This window comes from Orycteropus afer, unplaced genomic scaffold, assembly GCF_000298275.1.
Source record: "Orycteropus afer afer isolate SDZICR_OR568_19922 unplaced genomic scaffold, OryAfe1.0 scaffold00989, whole genome shotgun sequence".
Taxonomy (NCBI): domain Eukaryota; kingdom Metazoa; phylum Chordata; class Mammalia; order Tubulidentata; family Orycteropodidae; genus Orycteropus; species Orycteropus afer.
The window spans coordinates 278,964-298,710 of record NW_006922576.1 but is presented as its reverse complement, the minus strand read 5'-3'; the positions used below and the strand labels follow the sequence as shown (position 1 = coordinate 298,710).

General features: G+C 50.8%; 1 protein-coding gene across 1 annotated transcript; it reads right to left on the bottom strand.

Annotated features, from left to right (window-relative positions):
• Positions 1-7,357: 7,357 nt before the first annotated feature.
• GMFG (glia maturation factor gamma) lies at positions 7,358-19,747 on the bottom strand. The gene is made up of 9 exons (XM_042783377.1): positions 19,694-19,747; positions 19,298-19,612; positions 12,759-12,855; positions 12,614-12,663; positions 11,373-11,422; positions 11,204-11,206; positions 8,325-8,407; positions 7,545-7,618; positions 7,358-7,429 (listed from the first exon to the last, which is right to left on the bottom strand). The coding sequence occupies exons 1-9, from the start codon at positions 19,745-19,747 to the stop codon at positions 7,358-7,360; spliced, it is 798 nt and encodes a 265-aa protein (XP_042639311.1).

Below are 19,747 nucleotides of genomic sequence, written 5' to 3'. Positions count from 1 at the left end.
CCCCCAGCACTGCCGGCCTCCCAGAGACCCCCCCCAGACCACGCCCCGACTGACATGGACCCCCAAATTCCCCGATGGAGACCTCCCCACGACCAGGTCCCAGTAGCCAAGGGGACCTCAGACCGTGCCTTACCCACTTTGAGTAACCAAGTCGTATTCTACAGCCACCCAGGACCACAAACCATGTCCTACTCTCCTTGGTGACCCCAGACTATGTCCCACACCCCATCAGGGACCCCGGGCCATGTCACAATATACAAGGGAACCCCAGACTGTATCTCAGCATCCAAGGAGACCCAGGCCACCCCATCAGGGACTCTAAACCATACCCCAATATTTAGGGGGACCCTAGATCATGCTCTACCCCCAGGGACAACATACCAAACTTCACCATCCAGGGAGGACACAGACCGTATCTCAGACCATGCCTTACCCAATATGGGGCCCAAACCGTGTTCTATAGCCCTCTGGAACCACAAACCGTACCCTAGTCTTTGGAGACTCCACCATGTTCTTTTACCCTCAAGGACCTGAAACCACCCTTGTCCACCAGTAGGGCCTGCAGACCATGCTCTAACTTCCAAACCAACTTCTGTTGTTTTGTTGTTATGTGCCATCGAGTCGGACCCAACTCATAGGGGCCCTTCCTTGGGTCTCAAAGGCAGTATTACTACAGAAGTAGATTGCCCAACCTCTCCAAGGAGTGGCTGGTGGGTTTGAACCGCTAGCCTTCTGGTTAGCAGTCAAGTGTGCCTTAGGCACTATGCTACCAGACCTCCTAAACCAATTTCTAGGGGCCCCGAAAGGTCTCTTATACTCTGAGTATCTCTTATACTCTGTCCTCTAGGGGCGCTGTGAGTCAGAATTGACTGGATGGCAGTGGGTTTGGTTTGGACTTTGCTTCCATGAAGACTGACAGCTTTGGAAACCCGGTAGGGCAGTTCTACTCTGTCCTCTACAACACTGTGTGCCTGAATCAACTAGACGGCAGTGGGTTGGGTTTGGTTTTTGCATCAAAGATCCTCTCCAAACCCTTTCCCTGAGCTAATGTCAGCACCCATCACACTAAGGCTGCCCGCTCCTGAATCAAATCCATTCCCGCAGACGCTCCCCATAGTGAACTCTGAGCTGGCTCACAACCATTAGATGCTGCTGGGTATACTCACAGTCCCCCTAGTCTTTAGACCTCACTGTCACCACCACCTCCCAGGGACCATCCCCACCGCCTGCCATGGTTCCGCTTCCGGTTCCGGGTACTTCCGGCTGGGGCACAGAGATCTAGGGTTGGGACGACGGAGGTGGGGGGAGGAATAACAACAGCAATGAAAGCAAACACACACACCGCACTGCTTTGTGCCAGAAATGGTTGGAAGGACTTCACTGGATCTTCACAACAGCCTGATGTGAGACCCCATGATTATCCCCATCTTACAGATAAGAAAAACTGAGGCAGAGAGAAGGGAAGTCCCTGGACCGAGATCACACAGAAAGACCGAGTCGGGTGGGGGTGGGGAGGGAGGAAGAGAGCGTGAGCAGGCCTGGGGCAAAGTGAGAAGGCCAGTTACAAAGAGATGGCTACCCAGGCAGAGGAAGCCTGACTCACAGGGTAAGTCGGCCCCTGCCGCCCCTTGACCTCACCTCTGACCACTCTCCCTTGGTTCTTCGCGTCTTCCAGCTTTGATAGCGGCTTCCGACTCCTTGGGGATGGCTTTGCTATTCCTCCGACATACACAGCTCATTCCAGCCTCTTCTTCCCCTTCTCTGGCTGGATCCTTCTTTCCATTCAGGTCTTAAAGGGAATCCCCTCAGGGAGGCCTTTCCTTTCTGTCCCCAATTTATAATCTGCAGGTCCTCCAAGGAAGTGTCCTGATGTATGCAAATTACTTGAAATACCTTTTTTGAAAAATAAGATACATTGATGGATGGATATGTGATAAAGCAGGTCTCAAAAAAAAAAAAAAAAAAACTCACTACTGTCAGTCGGATCCGACTCATAATGACCCCTCCTTGGGTTGCCGAGGCAGTATCTCTGCAGAAGTAGATCGCCCAATCTTCCTTCTGAGGAGTGGCTGGTGGGTTTGAACCGCCAGCCTTCTGGTTAGCAGTCAAATGCCTTAGGCACTACACCACCAGAGCAGGTCTAGTCAAATGTTAGTAGCAGAATCTGGGTGCTGGGTATCTGAGTGTTCACCATAAATTTATTTGCAGTTTGCTATTTGAAATTTTTTATAATAAATGGGGTTGGGAGGGAGGGAGCAAGAGGACTCTTCTAGAATTAGACTAAAGAACCTCCCCCAAAAAACCAAATAGATTCTGACTCACAGCGCCCCTAGAGGGACAGAGTAGAACTGACCCCATACGGTTTCCGACGGTGTAAATCTTCACCAAAGCAAAGCCAAAACCAAACCCACAGTGGTGTAGTGGATTCCGACTTACAGCGTCCCTAGAGGACAGAGTAGAGTTGCTCTAATCTTTACAGAAGCAGACTGCCACATCTTTCTTGGAGTGGCTGGTGGGTTCAAACTGCTTACCTTTTGGTTAGGAGCCAAGCACTTTAACCACTGAGCCACCAGGGCTCCTTAGAAAGATGCTTAAGAGACAACCCAAAACAGCGTCAACATATCTCACCATTTCTATCACATCCCCTCAGAGCACTTACCATCCTCTGAAATCATCTTATTTGTTTACCTGTTTGTTCATTGCCTAATCTTTCAAATGTAAACCTCCTAAGGGGATGGCCCGGGCACCAGTTTCTTCCAGAGTCCAAAACAGCAATAAGTACACCCTAGGCATCCAGCAGGAGCTCTGGTGGCGTGGGGGATAAGGCACTTGATTACTAACTGGAAGGTCAGCAGTTCAAAACCCACCAGCTGCTCCGTGGAAGGAAGATGGGGTGATCTACTTCTGTAAAGGTTTACACCCTCAGAAACCCAGTGGGGGTCACTATGAGTGGGAAACTACTCAGTGGCAGTGAGTTTGGTTGTTTTTTTTTTAATTTTTTTAAAATTTTTATTGTAATTTGGGTGAAAGTTTACAGTGCAAATTCATTTTCCATCAGCAGTTCATACATATTTTGTTTCTTGACATTGACTGCAATCCCCACAATGCAACAGCTCTCTTCCCACTTCCTCCCTGTGGTTACCTCTTCCCTGAGTCCTCCTTTCCTCTGCGTTCCTGCTCCCTGAGCTGTCTCCCTGTGAGAATACTGCCCTTCTGTTCCGCCATGATTGATCTAAAGAGTGTATCTACTTGATGTAATTGTTCACCCCATATGCCTGTCTATTGTTTGGCTGGAAGCCACAGGAGTGAGTTGAGTTCCGGACCTAAAGGGTAACTAGGGACCACAGTCTCAGGGGTCTCACCAGGCTCTATCAGCCCAGTAAACCTGGTCTTTTTTATGATTTTGAGTTTTGTTCCACATTGTTCTCCCACTATGCAAGCTCTCCTACATCCCCCTCTGAGTGGTTGACAGTGGTAGCTGGGCACCATCTAGTTCTTCTGGTCTTGTGGTCATATAGACTGAGGACTGAATGATCTACCAATCCTTTGGACTAATTGTTACCATTAATCTTTGATTTTCTTCATTCTTCTTTGCTCTGGATGAGGAGAGACCCATTGTTGCACCTAGATGGTCACTTGCAGGCTTTTAAAACCCCAGTCAATACTCACCAAAGTAGGATATAAAGCAATGTTTTGTGTAGTATGTTATGCCAATTGAACTTGATGTCCCCTGAGACCATGGTCCAGAGCCCATAGGTTCAACAATGAGCCCCATCAGAGTAGTTGACTGTGCCTAAGAAGTTATCATAATTTGCCCCCTGTGTGTTCTTGAATAGTTCTTGGGAGAGGGCTAGGGAAAAAAGCCTACTCCAGACCTCACTGCAGGGGCCACAGTCAGTAATAAAACAACCCCTCAACCTGGGGTGGCTGGAAGAGAAGGAATATATGCCCATAAAGTCAGAGGGGTGGGAGTTGGCCTGAAAAATAACAACAGGGGGAAGAATATAAGGTCATTATTTTCCTGACCCTAGAGCTTCTAACATAGAAAGATGTGGCAATCTGCTTTCCTAAAGATTTACAGCCCTGCAACCCTATGGGGCAGTTTGACTCCTGTACTGTAGGGGCACTATGAGTCGGAATTTATCTCATGGCAGTGGATTTGGTGGTTTTGGATTTATTTGACCTAAGCAATGCCCCTCGAGACTAGGTCCCATGTTTATGGTCCAGCCCCACCTCTCCACCCCTCCCCTTCACCTTAAACACCATCCCAAAATACTACTCAGCCTTCTTCAACTTAGGCCCCACCCCTCCACTTAGGCTCCACTGCAAAAGCTTATTTCAGCAGTTTATGCATGGCCCCTCATGCCATGGGGTCTGGCCCACTCAGCTATGACCTAAAGTCCAGTCGTTAGTTTCTCCAAAGTAAACCCTGCCCACTTTCAAGGTTACCTGTTACCGTGCGGATGATCCCTGAATTGATTCTGTTTTGTATCATTGTTAGGCCGTTGAGCTGGTCCTCACTCATGGGGACCCCATGGACAACAGAACAAAACACTGCCTGGCCCTGCACAATCCTCACAGTCATTGCGATGGTTGAGCACATCGCTGCAGCCACAGTGTCAATCCCTCTCATTGAGGGTCTTCCTTTTTTTTTGCTGACCCTCTACATACAAGCATGATTCCCTTCTCCAGGAAGCATGAGGCCCTTCTCTGGTCCATCCTCATAAACATGACCAAAGGATGTGAGAGGAAGCCATCCTCGCTTTGAAGGAACATTCTGGCTGTACTTCATCCAAGACAGATTGGTTAGTTTTCCTGGCAGTCCATGGGACAGTCAATATTCTCCACCAACATCACAATTTAAAGGCATCAATTCTTCTGTCTGAGGCAGAGAAATAACACAGCATAGAACTACCCCCATAGAGTTTCCAAACAGAAGGACATCATGGTTGATAAAGGGTCATCGAAAAAGAGGAAGACCCTCAACGGAATTAACAAAATGGCTGCAACGATGCAATGGTTGTGAGTATCGTGTAGGACCAGGCAATGTTTCCTTTTACTGTACATAAGAGCTCTATGAGTCAGAACAGGCTCAAGGGTACCCAACACCACCACCTTTAGGGAAGCAGGCTGCTACATTTTTCTCCCTTGGAGCTGCTGCTTGGTTCTAACCACTGACCCTTCTGTTAGCAGCCAACCTCTTAACCACTATGCCAGCAGGGTTCCTTTCAAAGTCAGGAGGAAGAGGTACCCCAGGGAAAGCCTAGAACTTGGTTATAAAGGGGCAGTTGCTGGGAAGATGGGAGGTGGCCCTCAACTTGTACTCTCTCTGGGTCACCACCACCCAGCCAAGGCCACGCCCCATTATACTGACTCTTCATTGGATCGTATGCTGTGGTCTGGTCTTTCTTATTTGTCCTTCCACTATCCCCGTAGCCATACACACTCTGCATTGGATGGCCCTATCCTATTCCTTGCTTCTGATTGGTCAAGTCCTTGAACATGCCTTTCTCTGACTGGATTGTCGGCAACAATGAGCCTGGCTGCAGATAGAGTTCAACTTGGGTAGGAAAGGGACCGCACAGAGGAGACTGATCCCTTCCTAAGAGAGGGTGTAGCCATTGGCCACTAGAAAGCCCTGGTTTTGAGTTCTAATTACACAGACTACTAGCCATGAAATCTCAGGCAAGTATTTTTTACTTGAGTGCCTCAATTTCCTCATCTGTAAAATGGAGATACCAGTAGTACTCTCTTCATGGGTTATTGCAAGGATTGAATGAGTTAGTGTCCTTGTAAAGTACTTCTAGCTGTACTTGGCACCTAGGAAGCCCGCGATGGGAGAGCTAGCGATTAGTCTTCATGTGATTATGTAAGTGCATGCATGACCTTGGACAAACCTCTCTGCTTTTCTGACCTCCTTAGGCCAGGAGTTCCTTGACCTATTAATTGAATGACCCCTTCCTTCTGGCCTCAGCCCTCCTCCTCTTCCATCTCCAGCTATCAGGGACGGGGGATGTAATCAGAAGAGAGAGGGAGAGAGATCTCTGTCAGAGAGATTGGAGTGGGAAGGGCTATGCCTGGAGTGAAATAGGGGAGGAGCTTAACTTCCCCAGAAAATTGGGGACAGAAGGGAACTTTCTCTACAACTCAATGGAGAGTAACCATCTTGAATCCCTCATGCAGAGGGCTTGGCTTCTCCATTGGGGACAAGGAAACAAGGGATGAGGCAGGGTAAGGAAGTGAGGGGAAGGTATCTTATGGCTAGAAGGGAGTAGGTGGGGTTGGAGCTGGGCTTGTAGGCCCTTCCCCAGGGAAGACAGGGCTAGGGGAGGGGCAGTCCAGGCCCAAGGTCACTGTGTCATTGTTACCATGGCAACAGCCACCTCTCTACAGGGAACCTGGAAAGGGGGGGGGGGAGTTCCCAGGGCCCTGAATCTGGGGACAGAGAAGGGAAAAATCACAGACAGGAAGGAGACTCAGAGAAAGGAAGAGAGAGAGATAGTGTCATTCATCTCTGTCACCACCTGGCCATATTGGAATTCTCCGAGCCTGGTACACTGTGGGCACCCAATAAATGTCGCTTAGAGACACAGAGACAAAAAGCCTGAGTCAGGTAACCAGAGATGCCAAGAGAAAGGAAAGAAGAGTCTCCAGAGGGGGTCCAGCTGGGGTATTGGGGTATCCTTGGCCTGTCTCCTCAACCTCCTAGCTCTCCAGGGGTCCACTGACGATGTTAGATCCTCTTCTCCTTTCCCAGCCCTGGGCCCACAGGCCTAGCCGACCTCACAAGTCGCCCACCCCCACCCTGCCGAGCCCCTGAAGCAATGATGGTTGAGCCTTCAACAACTTTCCTCCTTTTAAAGTCTTCCCGCCTAGGGGCTCAGCTGAAAACAGCCGCATCCAGTGCGAGCTAATGCCTGCTGGCCCCAGCTGGGGAGGGGAGGGGAGAGGAAGGGGAACAGGGTCTCTGCCTGCTTTGAGCAGGGTCCTTGTACCCTTGGGAATGACCTGTCCGTGGAATCAGATACTCCTCCAATCTCTCCAGGAGTCCCAGACCTCCTCCATTCCCCTAGGAAACTCTACACGTGCCCCCTTCCCCTTTCCGAGGGGCAGGTGTGCGCTTTCCTCCTCGAGTTGGGACTCAACTCGCAGTTCCATTTGGTCTGCTCGCCCTCTGCTGGCCTGAGGCTGGCACTGCAGGTCGTGCCGGCTCGCGCCCACAGAGAGAAACGGCCGAACCGAGCATCTCTGAGTTCTTGCGTCTTTAATTTCTTTAGGCTATTACGCGTGCAGAGATGTATGTCCCCAATTCTCTTGAGGACTCAGATATCAGGAATTCAGGTCCCCGGCCTATAGGTCAACGAAAGAAAGACAACTTCTCTTTTAGCCAGGTTTCGGTGAGGTCGTCGGTGGTCCGGATTTCAAACACCTGGGTAGGGAGAGAGCTCAACGTCATTATGGACTCAGGAACCCAGACGGTGACGGCTCAAGCCCCCTCCTCCCAGGTTCCGGAGCCCAGCCCCCTTCTCCCTTGGACTCCGGACCTTTGTGAGTTCTGCCGTCTGCACCAGCCTGTTTTTACTGCCCGCATACATCATTTGTTGTTCGGGCTTGCAGCCTGTGAGGCAAAAGAGGAGGGCGCGTCAGTGGGGTCCCCGGAGTGTTCTCTCGGACTCCACAGGGTACTGCAGACCTTGGGGTTTTCTAAGAGTCGTTCTATGGAGGTGCCTGGAGGCTCTACCAGAGTTCCTAGGTTTGTTTGGGGGCCTCGAAGTGATTCCGAGGGTCCCTGGAGACAATTTGGGGGCCAGAGTTGGATTTCTAGATAAAAGGGAGAGTGCCTTGGCTTAGGCCTCAGGACTGAGAGGGATGGGTGGGCTCTGTGATGAATCTGAGCCCTCACCCCACAGCACTGCCCTTCCAACACTCACACACAGAGCACGTTCACACAAATACACACACCCCATATTCCACACTCACACACACTCTGATACACTCACACACTCTGATACACTCACACACACTACACATGCCACACTACATACAGGCACACACACTGTGACACAGGTGCTTATACATATTCACACACATACAGCCACACACACTCTAACATAGGTGCCCACACACACAGGCACCTGCACACATTCTCACACACACACTCTCTGACCCAGTCACACATTCTCATATATGCACACCCTTTCGCACACACATCCACACACTCATGTATAGTCATACACACACACACAGTCACCCCCACACACTCACATACATACACTCACGCACCAGAGCCTAAGGCCCTCAGGAGGGATGGAGGAGCGGCTCACCCACAGGGCTGGAGAAGATGAAACACAAAGGGTAGGACAGTCGGCCGTCCTCGTGCACATACTTGTAGCTGTAGACCACGAATCTACACGAGTGAAAGAGAATTCAAATTCAGAACTTTGGCCTGGAGCCCAGGCCCAACACCCATTACCCCAGACGCAGCCTGGAAATCTTCACCTAGCCTGAGAACCCAGGGTACTGGCCTTAAACACAACAAATGATGAAACAAGTAATCATTCAAAAAAGAAAAAGCCTGTGGTGGTTATGTTTGTGTGTCAGCTTGGCTGGGCCTGGTTGAGTGGCTGGGCAGCTGGTGGTAGTCATTCCCCATGATAAGACTGGCAGTCAACTCCATGGTGGGACCTACCCCAAGCAGCTGAGTAGCTGCCTTTGGGTATGTGGTCTGCTTCCCGTATATAAGCAGCAGCCTTGGGAATGGTCTCTAGCTTAGGGCACGCTTGGACCCTGCATGTAGCTGTGTTGTTGTTCAGCAGCCTGCCATGTTCTGCTGACCTTGGGACTTAAAATGGGCTTGAATTAATGGCATGCCGTGTGGTTTGATAACATCAGGACTGTGCCTTTTTATTTGTCCACCTTGAGCTTGTCGGGCTCAGCAGCCAGTAGCTGCTTGAGTGAAGAGATGCCTCCAGCTTCAGTGGGCCGGGAGCAAGAGGCAGAGCTGGATCCCAAGGTGGAGGAGCTTTCACCCAGACCCTAGGGCCTGGCACTTTGAACTCAGACTTCTAGCCTCTTGAACTGTAAGAATAAATTCCTGGTTGATAAGGCCATCCTATTTGTGGTATACTCCTGTCAGAGTGGTACTAGGTAACCAAAACAAAGCCTACTGCCATCTCATCAAACATTTGCTCTAAGTTCTACAAAGAACTGGTTTATGCCAGCCTGGGAGCCCCCAGGGAGGGCCTCCTTGGGTGTAGAACCTGCCGCAAATTTAGTCAAGTCTGCCTGGAAGGCCTAGAACCCATTGGGTTTCCCCAAGGCTGTAAACTTCTACAGAAGCAGACTGCCCAGTCTTCTGCAGAACTGCCAGTGGGCTTGAACCAGCAACCTTCTAGTTAGCAGCCAAATGCCTTAACCACTGTACCACCAGAACTTCTTAAAGGTAGCCATAGCAAGTACATACTTGCCTCTTCCAACAACCCTGTGAAGTAGGCCTACAGATGGGAAAACTGAGGCCCGGAGAACAGAAGTCACTCACCAAGCAAGCCTCTCTGGGTAGAGGAAAGATTGAGCCTAGGAAACGCTGCACCAGGTGTAAGCGCTCAACCTCTATGCAGTCCTGCCCAGCACTCTGTGTCCCAGGCTGTGAGGCACGCTCCTTCGCTGGGCCCAGTGCAAAGTGAAAAAGGGGGCCCCTTGTCCAAAACGCAGGAAAAACCCTGTTTCTTTTCATCCAGTCCCTCTAGACCTGTCAGGGTGGGTTTTTATTTGCTATTTGATGTCAAACACTCCAGGGCATGGGGACATTCACAGGGTGAGTGCAGACCCTCCCAGCGTGGGTTGGAGGGGGTGAGAAGGGGAGGCTGCCCTGCAGCCCATCGTGCAGGGGATACCAGCCAGACCCCAGCCTCCCCCAGGAGGGCAGGCATGGTCCCTGGGTGGGGTGGGGAGTTGGGGACTGGGTGACTGGGACCTCATGTCAGCTGAGGCCTTCAACTTACAAAACCCAAATCCAAAGAGGAAACGATTCAGATTCCAGAAGGCAACAGCAGAGCATAAACCCACAAGCCAGAAGGCCGCCCAGGGGTGAGGCTCTGTGCTACTGCACTTGACACTGTCTAGGAGACTGGCCCTGGCCCTGGAGGTTCAGAAGGGTTTCTAGGCCTTCCAGGCAGACTTGACTAAATTTCCTGCAGCCCTCCCTGGGGGCTCCGGGGCTGGCATAAACCGGTTCCCTGTAGAACTTAGAGCAAATGTTTGCAAGGTGGACATGGGCTGTGGGGCGTAACTGTCGGGCAGACTCTGTTTACCGAGAGCCTGGGACAGCAGCTCACAGTCCTCCAACAGTTACCGGCTGCCCCATGCTGCCCCCATGTGTACCAGACTGGAACTCCGTGGGGTATTTGGTGACCACCTGGCCTGCCTTCTGAGGCACCTCTGGATGGACTCGACCCTCTCACCTTTCAGTTAGCGGCTGAGGGCGTTAACCATTCACACCACCAGGGCCTCCTCAAAATTCTGTTGTTGCTGTTGCTGTGAGCCATAGAGTTGATTCCAACTCACAGCAGCCCCATATGACAGAGTAGAACTGCCTCATAGGGCTTCCTGGACTGTAATCTTTACAGAAGCAAAGCCCAAACCAAACCCACTGCCATCTGATTGACTCACAGCCCTTCTACAGGACAGAGTAGAACCGCCCCAGAGGGTCTCCTGGGCTGGCATCTTTACAGGAGCAGACTGTCCAGTCTTTTCTCCCAAAGAGAAGCACAGGGTTTGAACCATGGACCTTTACAGTTAGTTAGCCGAGTCCTTAACCATTGTGCATCCAGGGCTCCTTTCAAAATCCTACGGTACCCAAAATTGACCCCAGTCAAGATGGAAAATCTAAACAGACCAGTTTTCATAGAAGAACGCAGTCCCCAACAACAAAAGGCACCAGGCTCCTGTGGCTTCACAGAAGATTCTACCTAATGTTTCAAAGTCAAACAATGCCTTTGTATTCATCCCTAAAGTACTCCAGAACACTGAAGAAGAAGGAAAACATCCTTTTTCTTTTTTAAAATGAAGCAAGTGTGTTGTTGAGACCAAAGCCTGGCAAAGTTAGTACCAATAGCCCAACTCTAAGCCAGTATCATATGTGAATATCAGTGTAGAAATCCACAATCACATATTAGCAAGCAGACAAAAAGACCCCAGGGCTGACGTCCTGGCTTCGAGCACAGAGATGCCAAGCCCATGAATCAGTCTGGAGCCCAGACAGTCCCTCACCTGTACCCCATCTTCACCCCTCCTCTCCCATGGCCTGATCCCTTCTTCCCTCCTCCCTCCTCCCTCCTCCCTCCTCCCTCCCCAGTGCCTGGGCAGTCTCTCACCTGGGCTGTCTCTCTGGCAACTCCATTTTCAGCTCCTCTGGGGAAATGTTCTGAGGCAAAAAGTAGGAGAAAAGAAAAGTAACAGCTGCCATTAAGTGAGCATTCACTGTGTACCAAGGCATTGTTCTAAGGAGCTCTGGTAGCGTAGTGCCTAAGGCATTTGACTGCTAACCAGAAGGCTGGCAGTTCAAATCTACCAGCCACTCTATGGAAGGAAGACTGGGCAATGTACTTCTGTAAAGATGTACCACCTTGGAAACCCAAAGGGGGTTGCTAGGCATCGGAATCAACTTGATGGCAGTGAATTTGGTTTTTAAGGAGTTGTTCTAAGACATGCACATGGGCTGACTCATTGAACTTTCTCATGACTCTGGGGAGGTAGGGCCTGTTATTCTCCCCACTTTGCCAATGAGCAAACTGAGGACCAGAGGTGTTGAAGGGCTGCATGAATGTTGCCCAGTGACCAGCAGAATTCTGATATGAATCTGGGTTCAAACTGTCATCATTTCACTGTTGTTGTTGCTGTTGTTATTTGCCGTCGACCCCTCCATGGGTTTCCGAGGCAGTATCACTATGGAAGTAGGATTGCCCAACCTTCCTTCCGAGGAGTGGCTGGTGGGTTTGAACCACCAGCCTTCTGGTTAGCAGTCAGGTGCCTTGGGCACTACACTACCAGAGCTCCTTATTATCATCCCCATGTCACTGACAAAGATATTGCAACTAAGAGATGGTCAGATCCACCCTTTGATAAAGGATTTCCAATAGCTTTTGTTAACTTATGTGGAATTCTACTCATCTAAGTGCCAATCAAGGAGCTCTGGTGGCGTAGGGGATAAGGCATTTGGCTGCTAACCAAAAGGTCAGCAGTTCAAAGCCACCAGCCACTCAGCAGGAGGAAGAGGGGGCTATCTACTTCTGTAAAGATTTATAGCCCCAAAAACCCAATGGAGGTCGCTATGAGTCAGAATTGACTTAATGGCAGTGCATTCTGTTTTGTTTTTTAATGTGCCTATCAATTATTATGATGATGATCATCATCATCACTTTACTGAGCATCTACTATATGCCAGTCCTTGCTCTACACCCATTCAAAAGATTGAATCAGAGAATCCCCAGAATCTCTGCTAGGGTCACAGGTGAGGTGGACTTCAGGTCTTTCTGGCCCCAGATGCCAGGCTCTTAGCATCCGTTCCAGCCCCTCAGATCTCCCAGTGCCTAGACCTCTTGGGGGCCCCATTCACCTGGAATTCTTCCTCCAACACAACCATCTGCCGGTCCTTGTCCACCTTCACTGGGGAGGGATGACACACGAGGGTTAGGCTTGGCCAGCCGTCCCTGCTCGTCCCCACCCCCTCACCCCCTTCAGCAGGAGAACAGGTCACTCACTTATTATGGCTGCATTGTCCGTCTCCTTTCGAAAGCGGAATTTCCTCAGCCTCTCCTTCAGCTCCGGGTCCACCTCACACACCACCAGGGAGTCAGACTGTCAGAGGAGCCCAGTAAGAACTGAGCTGGCTTCAGTCGTTGCCCCCTCCCCCGAGCCTCAGTTTCTCCATCCACATATGCTAGCCCATATGATGCCTTCATGCTAATTAGGAGCAAGGTCCCTTTCCTCAGAGCAGATGCTACCCTTTGCCAGGGCACACAGCATGAGGAGCAGCATGGAGGCTGGATCTCAGCCCCCCCTCCCTCCCTGGGCAGGTACCCTTGGGTGACCATCAGGAGACCCAGGGGTCTGCTTGCCTGGGTAAACCTGGAACCACAATCTCTCTTTCCCCAGCCGGTCCCTTTGCACTGTTGAGCCCCCTTGCCAGCCCCCAACGTCCAATCCCACAACCCAGCTTCACCCAGGGACACCCCCCAGCCCCACTCCCAGTCCTTCCCATATGACCCCTGGCCCTCTGACCATGGCTTTTCTGTCCAAAGGGCTCTTCTTTTCTCAGTTCTGCTGTCTTCTAGGGGTGAGGACTAGGGCTGGGGTGGGAAGGCGGGGTATAGGGGAAGGAGGAAGGTTTCATCCAACACCACATCCTGTTTACCCATTCTGGGACAACTGTTACAGAGGGCTCCTCCCCTCCTTCCTTCCCCTTGTCTGGCAGGACCTCCCAGGCTTTGCAATCACTGAGCCCAGGGTTCAAATGCTGCTTGCTGTGTGACCCTGGCTAAGTAACTTCACCTCTCTGATTCTAGACTATTGTGAGGATATGTGTCACACATCTCCTGGCCTGGTGCCCTCACTGAACAGTAACCAATGCCATCAGGTTGATTCTGACTCATGGCGACCTCGTGTGTATCAGAGCAGAACTAAGCTCCTCAGGGTTTTCAATGGGTGGTTTTTCAGAAGGCTTTCTTCCAAGTTGCCTCTGGTGGGCTTGAACCTGCAACCTTTTGGTTAGCAGATGAGCATGTTAACCATTTACACAGTCCAAGGACTCCTGATACGTTGTTGTCGTGGAGTTGATGCTGACTCGGAGTGACCCTATATGACAGAGTTGCCCCCAGGTTTTCTGGGCTATAACCATTACAGGGTCAAGCACAGTAACAACTATGAGGATAGCAGAGCTGGGCAGTGTTTGGTTCTCTTGTACAGAGCATCACTATTAGTCAGAGCCAGCTGATGGCACCCAACAACGACAATCTTTACTGGAGCAGGTCTCCAAGCATCTCTGTCAGAGCTCCTCAATGCACTGGATTGCCAGCCCTTCTCTTGGTAGCCAGCTGGTTAACAGCCCACCAAGCTTCCTTCCCAATAAATAAAACCAAATCAAACTCACTGCTGTTGAGTCAAATTCATATTCAGCAACCCTAAAAGACAGAGTCGAGCTGCCCCATAGGGTTTTCAAGGCTATAAATCTTTACAGAAGCAGACTGTTGCATCTTTCTCCCACCGAGCACCTAGTGGGTTTGAACCCCTGACCTTTTCGTTAGCAGCCACTTCACCACCAGGGATCCTGCTCCTAATAAATACCCACCCACTGCCATCGAGTTGATTCTGACTCAAAACAACTCTTTAGGACAGAGTGGAACTGCCCTGTAGGGTTTCCAAGGCTGAAAATCTTTATGGAATCAGACTACTTCATCTTTCTCCCATGGAGCAGCTGGTGGGTTCAAACCACTGACCTTTTGGTTAGTAGCGGCGAAAGCACCACTAGAACTCCTTTCTCAATAAATAGTAGATATTAATAATGAGCTCTTTTCTTCTTCTCTTCCTCCAGGGGGGCTTCCTGGATTTACTCCCATTTGGAATATTTGCATCTGTTGTTATTCTTGTTAGTTACTGATGAGTCGATTCTGACTCATGGTGACCCCACGTGTCACGGAGTAGAATTGCTCCACAGGGTTTTCAAGGTTGTGACCTTTTGGAAGCAAACCACCAGGTCTTTCTTCCAAGGTGCCTCACGTGGGTTTGCACCTCCAACCAGGATTCCTGGGTGGCGCGAATGGTTCACACACAACTACAAACCTTTGGGTAGCCTCCTAACTGCTAGGTGGTGGTTCAAATCCACCCAGTGGCACCACGGAAGAAAGATCTAGGGATCTGTTTCCGTAAAGATTGATTACAGCCGGGAAAACCCTAGGGAACACTTCTACTCTGTGACACACGGGGTCTCCATGAGTCAAAACCAACTGGACAGCAACAGCTGAGAGCTGAAAAAGGGAGCTTAGAGACTGGGGCAAGTCAGACTGCCACTCATTATGTTGATATATGGGGAAAATGGGGACCAGAGAGGAGACTCCCCACTGCCTGCCTGTGGGAGAGATTGTTTTCCTGCAGTTTTATTCAACCTCATGGGCCTTGCAGTGGCCAATGAGCTCCCCCCCAGTGGTGTTCCAGGTAGGAATATTTTGTACCCTTAGTAAATGTTCTTTCCCCATCCTGAAATGAAATTCCTGGAGAATATAGCCTATTTACACACATAAATTCCAAGAAATCAATGTAATGTCCTAGCTGCCATATGAAGGCAAAATAAAGGGGAAGTAATGTGTAAATAACCACGTGCATTTCACTAAGAAATGAGGCCCAGGACAGAGAGTTCTCACTGGGTCTCAGCTCTGTGTTTCTAGCTGGCTATGCTGACTTTTCTCCATCCCTTCATGCCCTTCCCTCCATCCCTGCCCTGAATTCCTCCCCTCGCACTTACCCACGGGCATCGGGGCACCTCTTCGCACCCTCTCCTGCTCCATCAATTGCCCCATCTCTATTGGATCTTTCCCCTCAACCTACATACAGTGTAATTTCTCCCATCTTAGGCAAAATCCTATCTCCCACTCAACTATTGCCCCACTCCTTCCTTCCCTTTTCAGCCAAATTTCTCCAGATACAGTTGCTGCCTCCAGTTTCTCCTCCCAGGTTTTATTTAAGTCCTCCAACCAGACTTTCACTCCCTCCCTCCGCCACTGAAATGCTACTAGCAACCTCCAGAATGCTGGGTCTAATGGTCAATTCTCAGTCCTCATCTGACTTGGCATCTAAGCCACATCTGATGCAACCACTCCCTCCTTATGGCAACGCTGTCTTCCCCGGCACTCGGGGCCCCATGCTTGCCTGGTGTTCCTCCTCGTCTGGTGGTTCTTTCTCAGTCTCTCTCACTGATTCCTCCTTTGGATGTCGGAATATCCCCAGGGCTCAAGCCTTGCTCTCCCATTCTTTGCCATCTAACTCTCTTCCTCATCTTATCCGGTCTCTTGGCTTTGAATGAGGATGCCCAAACGGTTCCTCCAGCCTGGACCTCTCCCTGAACTCCAGACTCTGACATCCAACTGCCAACTCAGCATCTTCACTGCATGTCATACAGTCACTCTTAGCCCTTCTCTTTCCTGTCATAACATTCATTCATAACATTCATCAGAACGTGTTCGAGCTGAACTTCAAAGAATAGCCAGAACCCACCCACTTCTGACCCCTGCACACTCCCCACCCTGGTCCTGCCCACCTTCATCTCCTGCCTGAACTGTTGCACCACCCTCCTCGCTGCTTGCCTGCCTCTCCCCTCCCCTCCCAGCCTATTCTGAAAACCACTCCAAACTCATTGGCATAGAGGACATTCCAACTTATAGCACCCCCATTGGGTTTCCAAGTTTCCAAGGCTATAAATCTTTATGGAAGCAGAGTGCCTCATCTTTCTTCCATGGAGATGGAACCCAGCTGGTGGGCTTGAACCACCGACCTTTTATTATTTATTTGGTTAACAGCCTGTGGTGGTTACATTTGTGTGTCAACTTGGCCGGGCCTGGTTGAGTGGCTGGGCAGCTGGATGTAGTATTCCCCATGATGAGACTGGTAATCAACTCCATGGTGGAATCTACTGTGAGCAGCTGAATAGCTGCCTTTGGGTATGTGGCCTGCTTCCCGTATGTAAGCAGCAGCTTTGGGAACGGTCTCTAGCATATGGCATGCTTCGACCCTGCATGTAGCCATGTAGTTGTTCAGCAGCCTGCCACGCTCTACCGACCTTGGGACTTGCAATGAACTTGAATTAATGGCCTGCCGTGTGGTTTGGTAACATGGGGACTGTGCCTTTTTACTTGTCAGCCTTGGGCTTCTCAGCCTTAGCACCCAGCAGCTGTCTGAGTGAAGAAACGCCTCTAGCTCCAGAGGGGCAAGAGCAGGAGGCAGAGCTGGACCCCAAGGTTGAGGGGCTTACCCAGCCCCTAGAGCCTGGCACTTTGAACTTGGACTTAAAGTCTCCAAATTGTAAGAGAATAAACTCCTGTTTGTTAAGGCCATCCCATTTTGTGGTATATTTCCTGTCAGAGCGGCACTAGGTAACCGGAACATAGCCAAATGCCTTAACCACTACACCACCAGAGCTCCTGCCAGAGGGATCCTAATAAAACCGAAGTCAGATGATGTCCCTCCCCTGCTCAAAACCCTCCTGTGGCTTCTATGTCAGTCAAGGAAAAGCCAAAGGCCTTGTAATAGCCTTTAAAGCTATAAATAGTCTGTCATCACCTCCCCCATCACCTCTCAGACCTTGTCTTCCGTTACATCTCTGTGCACTCCAGCCATGCTAGCTTCTTTCTGATTCCTTCTTTCTTGCTCTAATATCCTCTTCCTTACTCCTTCATTCCTTAAGATTTCTACTCACATCTTACCTGATCGAAGAGGCCTTTCCCCATCTAAACTAGTGCTCACCCCGTAACTCCATCTCCTTATCTTGCTTTATTTTTTTTCCAGAGTGCTTAACGCCAAATTGCATTGTCCCTGTAGACTTATTTATTGTTTGTGTCCCCAACTAGTATGCAAGATTCACAAAAGCAGGCTTTTTTTTTTTTTTTTAATTGTGGTTTGGGTAAAAGTTTACAGAGCAAATTCATTTTCCATACAGCAGTTCTGACACAGTTTGTTTCATGACATTGTTTGCAGTTCCCCATAGTGTAACAGCTCTCTTCCACTTCCTCCCTGTAGTTACTTCTTTCCTGTGTCCTTCTTTCCTCTGCATGCCTGCCCCCTGAGCTATCTCCCTGTGCAAATACTGCCCTTCTGTTCTGTCATGGTCATATAGGCTGAGGATTGCATGGTCTACCAATCCCTTGGGCTCATTGTTTCCAGGTATCTTTGGTTTTCTTCATTTTTCTTTGCTCTGGACAAGGTGAGACCCATCGTTACATCTAGATGGCCACTTGCAATCTTTTAAGACCCCAGTCTCTACTCACCAAAGTAGGATATAGAACAATGTTTTTGTGTAGTATGTTATGCCAATTGAGCTTGATGTCCCCTGCAACCATAGTCCCGAGCCTGCAGGTCCAGCTACTCACTCCCTCTGGGTAGCTAGCTTTGGCCAAGAAGCCACCACAACCTAAGGCAGGCATTTTTATCTGCCTTGTTCATCACTGTATTTTAAGCACCTGGACCAGTGTCTGTCACATATTAGGTACTTGAGATATATTATTGAATCAATCAGCCGCAACTGAACACAACCACTCTATATGGTCTGAAAGTTGTTGCATCTCTCCTCCTCATTGGCCAACCAGCCTGCAGGGTCTGCTCACTTGGCCTCTTGGACATCCTGCCCACCCATCCCTTCTTCCCTGCCCACAATCCCATCCTGATGTAACCCCTGATCTCCCTCTGGTCCTTGCCCCAGCCTCTTCTCTAGACTCCCAGCCACTAGTCTCGCTCCCACCTGAGGCATCTTTCAAAAAGCCCCAACTCGCCATGACTCTCCCTGGTTTGAACCTTTCCGTGGCTCCCTAGTGCCCTCAGGACAAATCCAAACTCCCTCAAGTGGTTAAACATCTAGCTTCTGTTCATTTCCCAACAGTTCCTGCCTTGAACTCTGACGCTCCAATGTGTCTGCGTTTCTTTCAGTTCCTTTCACAAGAGCCTTCTGAGTGTGGGTCCCAGGACTGATTAGTTCCCCCTGATCCAGGAAAATTTCTTGAATGAATGGAGGACCACAATAATACAAGCAACAACTGCCACTTACTGATAGTGTCTTTTGTGCTGATTGCTTTACATGCACTTTACCTCCTTCAAGCCTAAAGACGAGAGGGATATTAATATTCCTATTTGAGACATGAAGCGCTAGCAGGCTGAGACTTCAGAATCCTGAGTCCAAACTGAACCCGGAGGGTCAGGGGCACAGGTGGGTAAAAGCCTCAAGTGGGGCATCGAAGAGGGGCCATGGAGAGGAGGCCTTGCACGCCGAAATAAGGAATTGTGACTTTTTTCGTGGCGGCTGAAGAAGACAAGCACGAGACTGCCCCCTGCGGGGCAGGAGGCCCAACACTGGGCCCCCGCCAGGCCGGTTGCCCTTGGTAACACTGCGCGCGCTCCTCCCCTTCCTCGCCTGGCGGCTCCGATTGCTCACAACCTGGACAACTGTCCATCATCCCCCCGTTCGACCAATCCCACTGAGAAGGGGGCGGGCTTCTTAGGCATCTTCCAACGCCCGTCGCTCCAATCTTTTATAAGACCCCGCCTTTCGCCCGGCACACCTCTCGTCCTTCGGGTTTCCCTCGTTGCTCGTTGGGCTGGTGCGCCGTTCGTCATCTTGGCGTCGACTAATGCTGGTTCGCTGCGGATCCGTCGGGGCGGGGCCAGGGGTGGTGACGCACGGCGCGGTGACGCAGCGCGACGGCAGTGGTGGCGGCGGCGGTGGTCGGTGAGGGAGGAGGGAGGGGAGCTCGCGGGCCAGAGAGGGGGCGAAGGCGGTGGCGGTGGCCTGAGGAGGCCCGAGTGGCGGCGGCGGCAGCGGAGGCTGAGGCGGTGAGTCTCGGGCAGGGCCAGGCAGACACTGGGAGGTGGAGGGTCGGGGCGCGCGGGGATCACCTCAGGACGACCCAGGCCGCGCGGGCGGCCCCGCCCCCTCAGGGACCCCGAGCCGCGGGCGGCGGCAGGCGCGAGCGCGGGCCTTGGGGGTCCCGGGCAT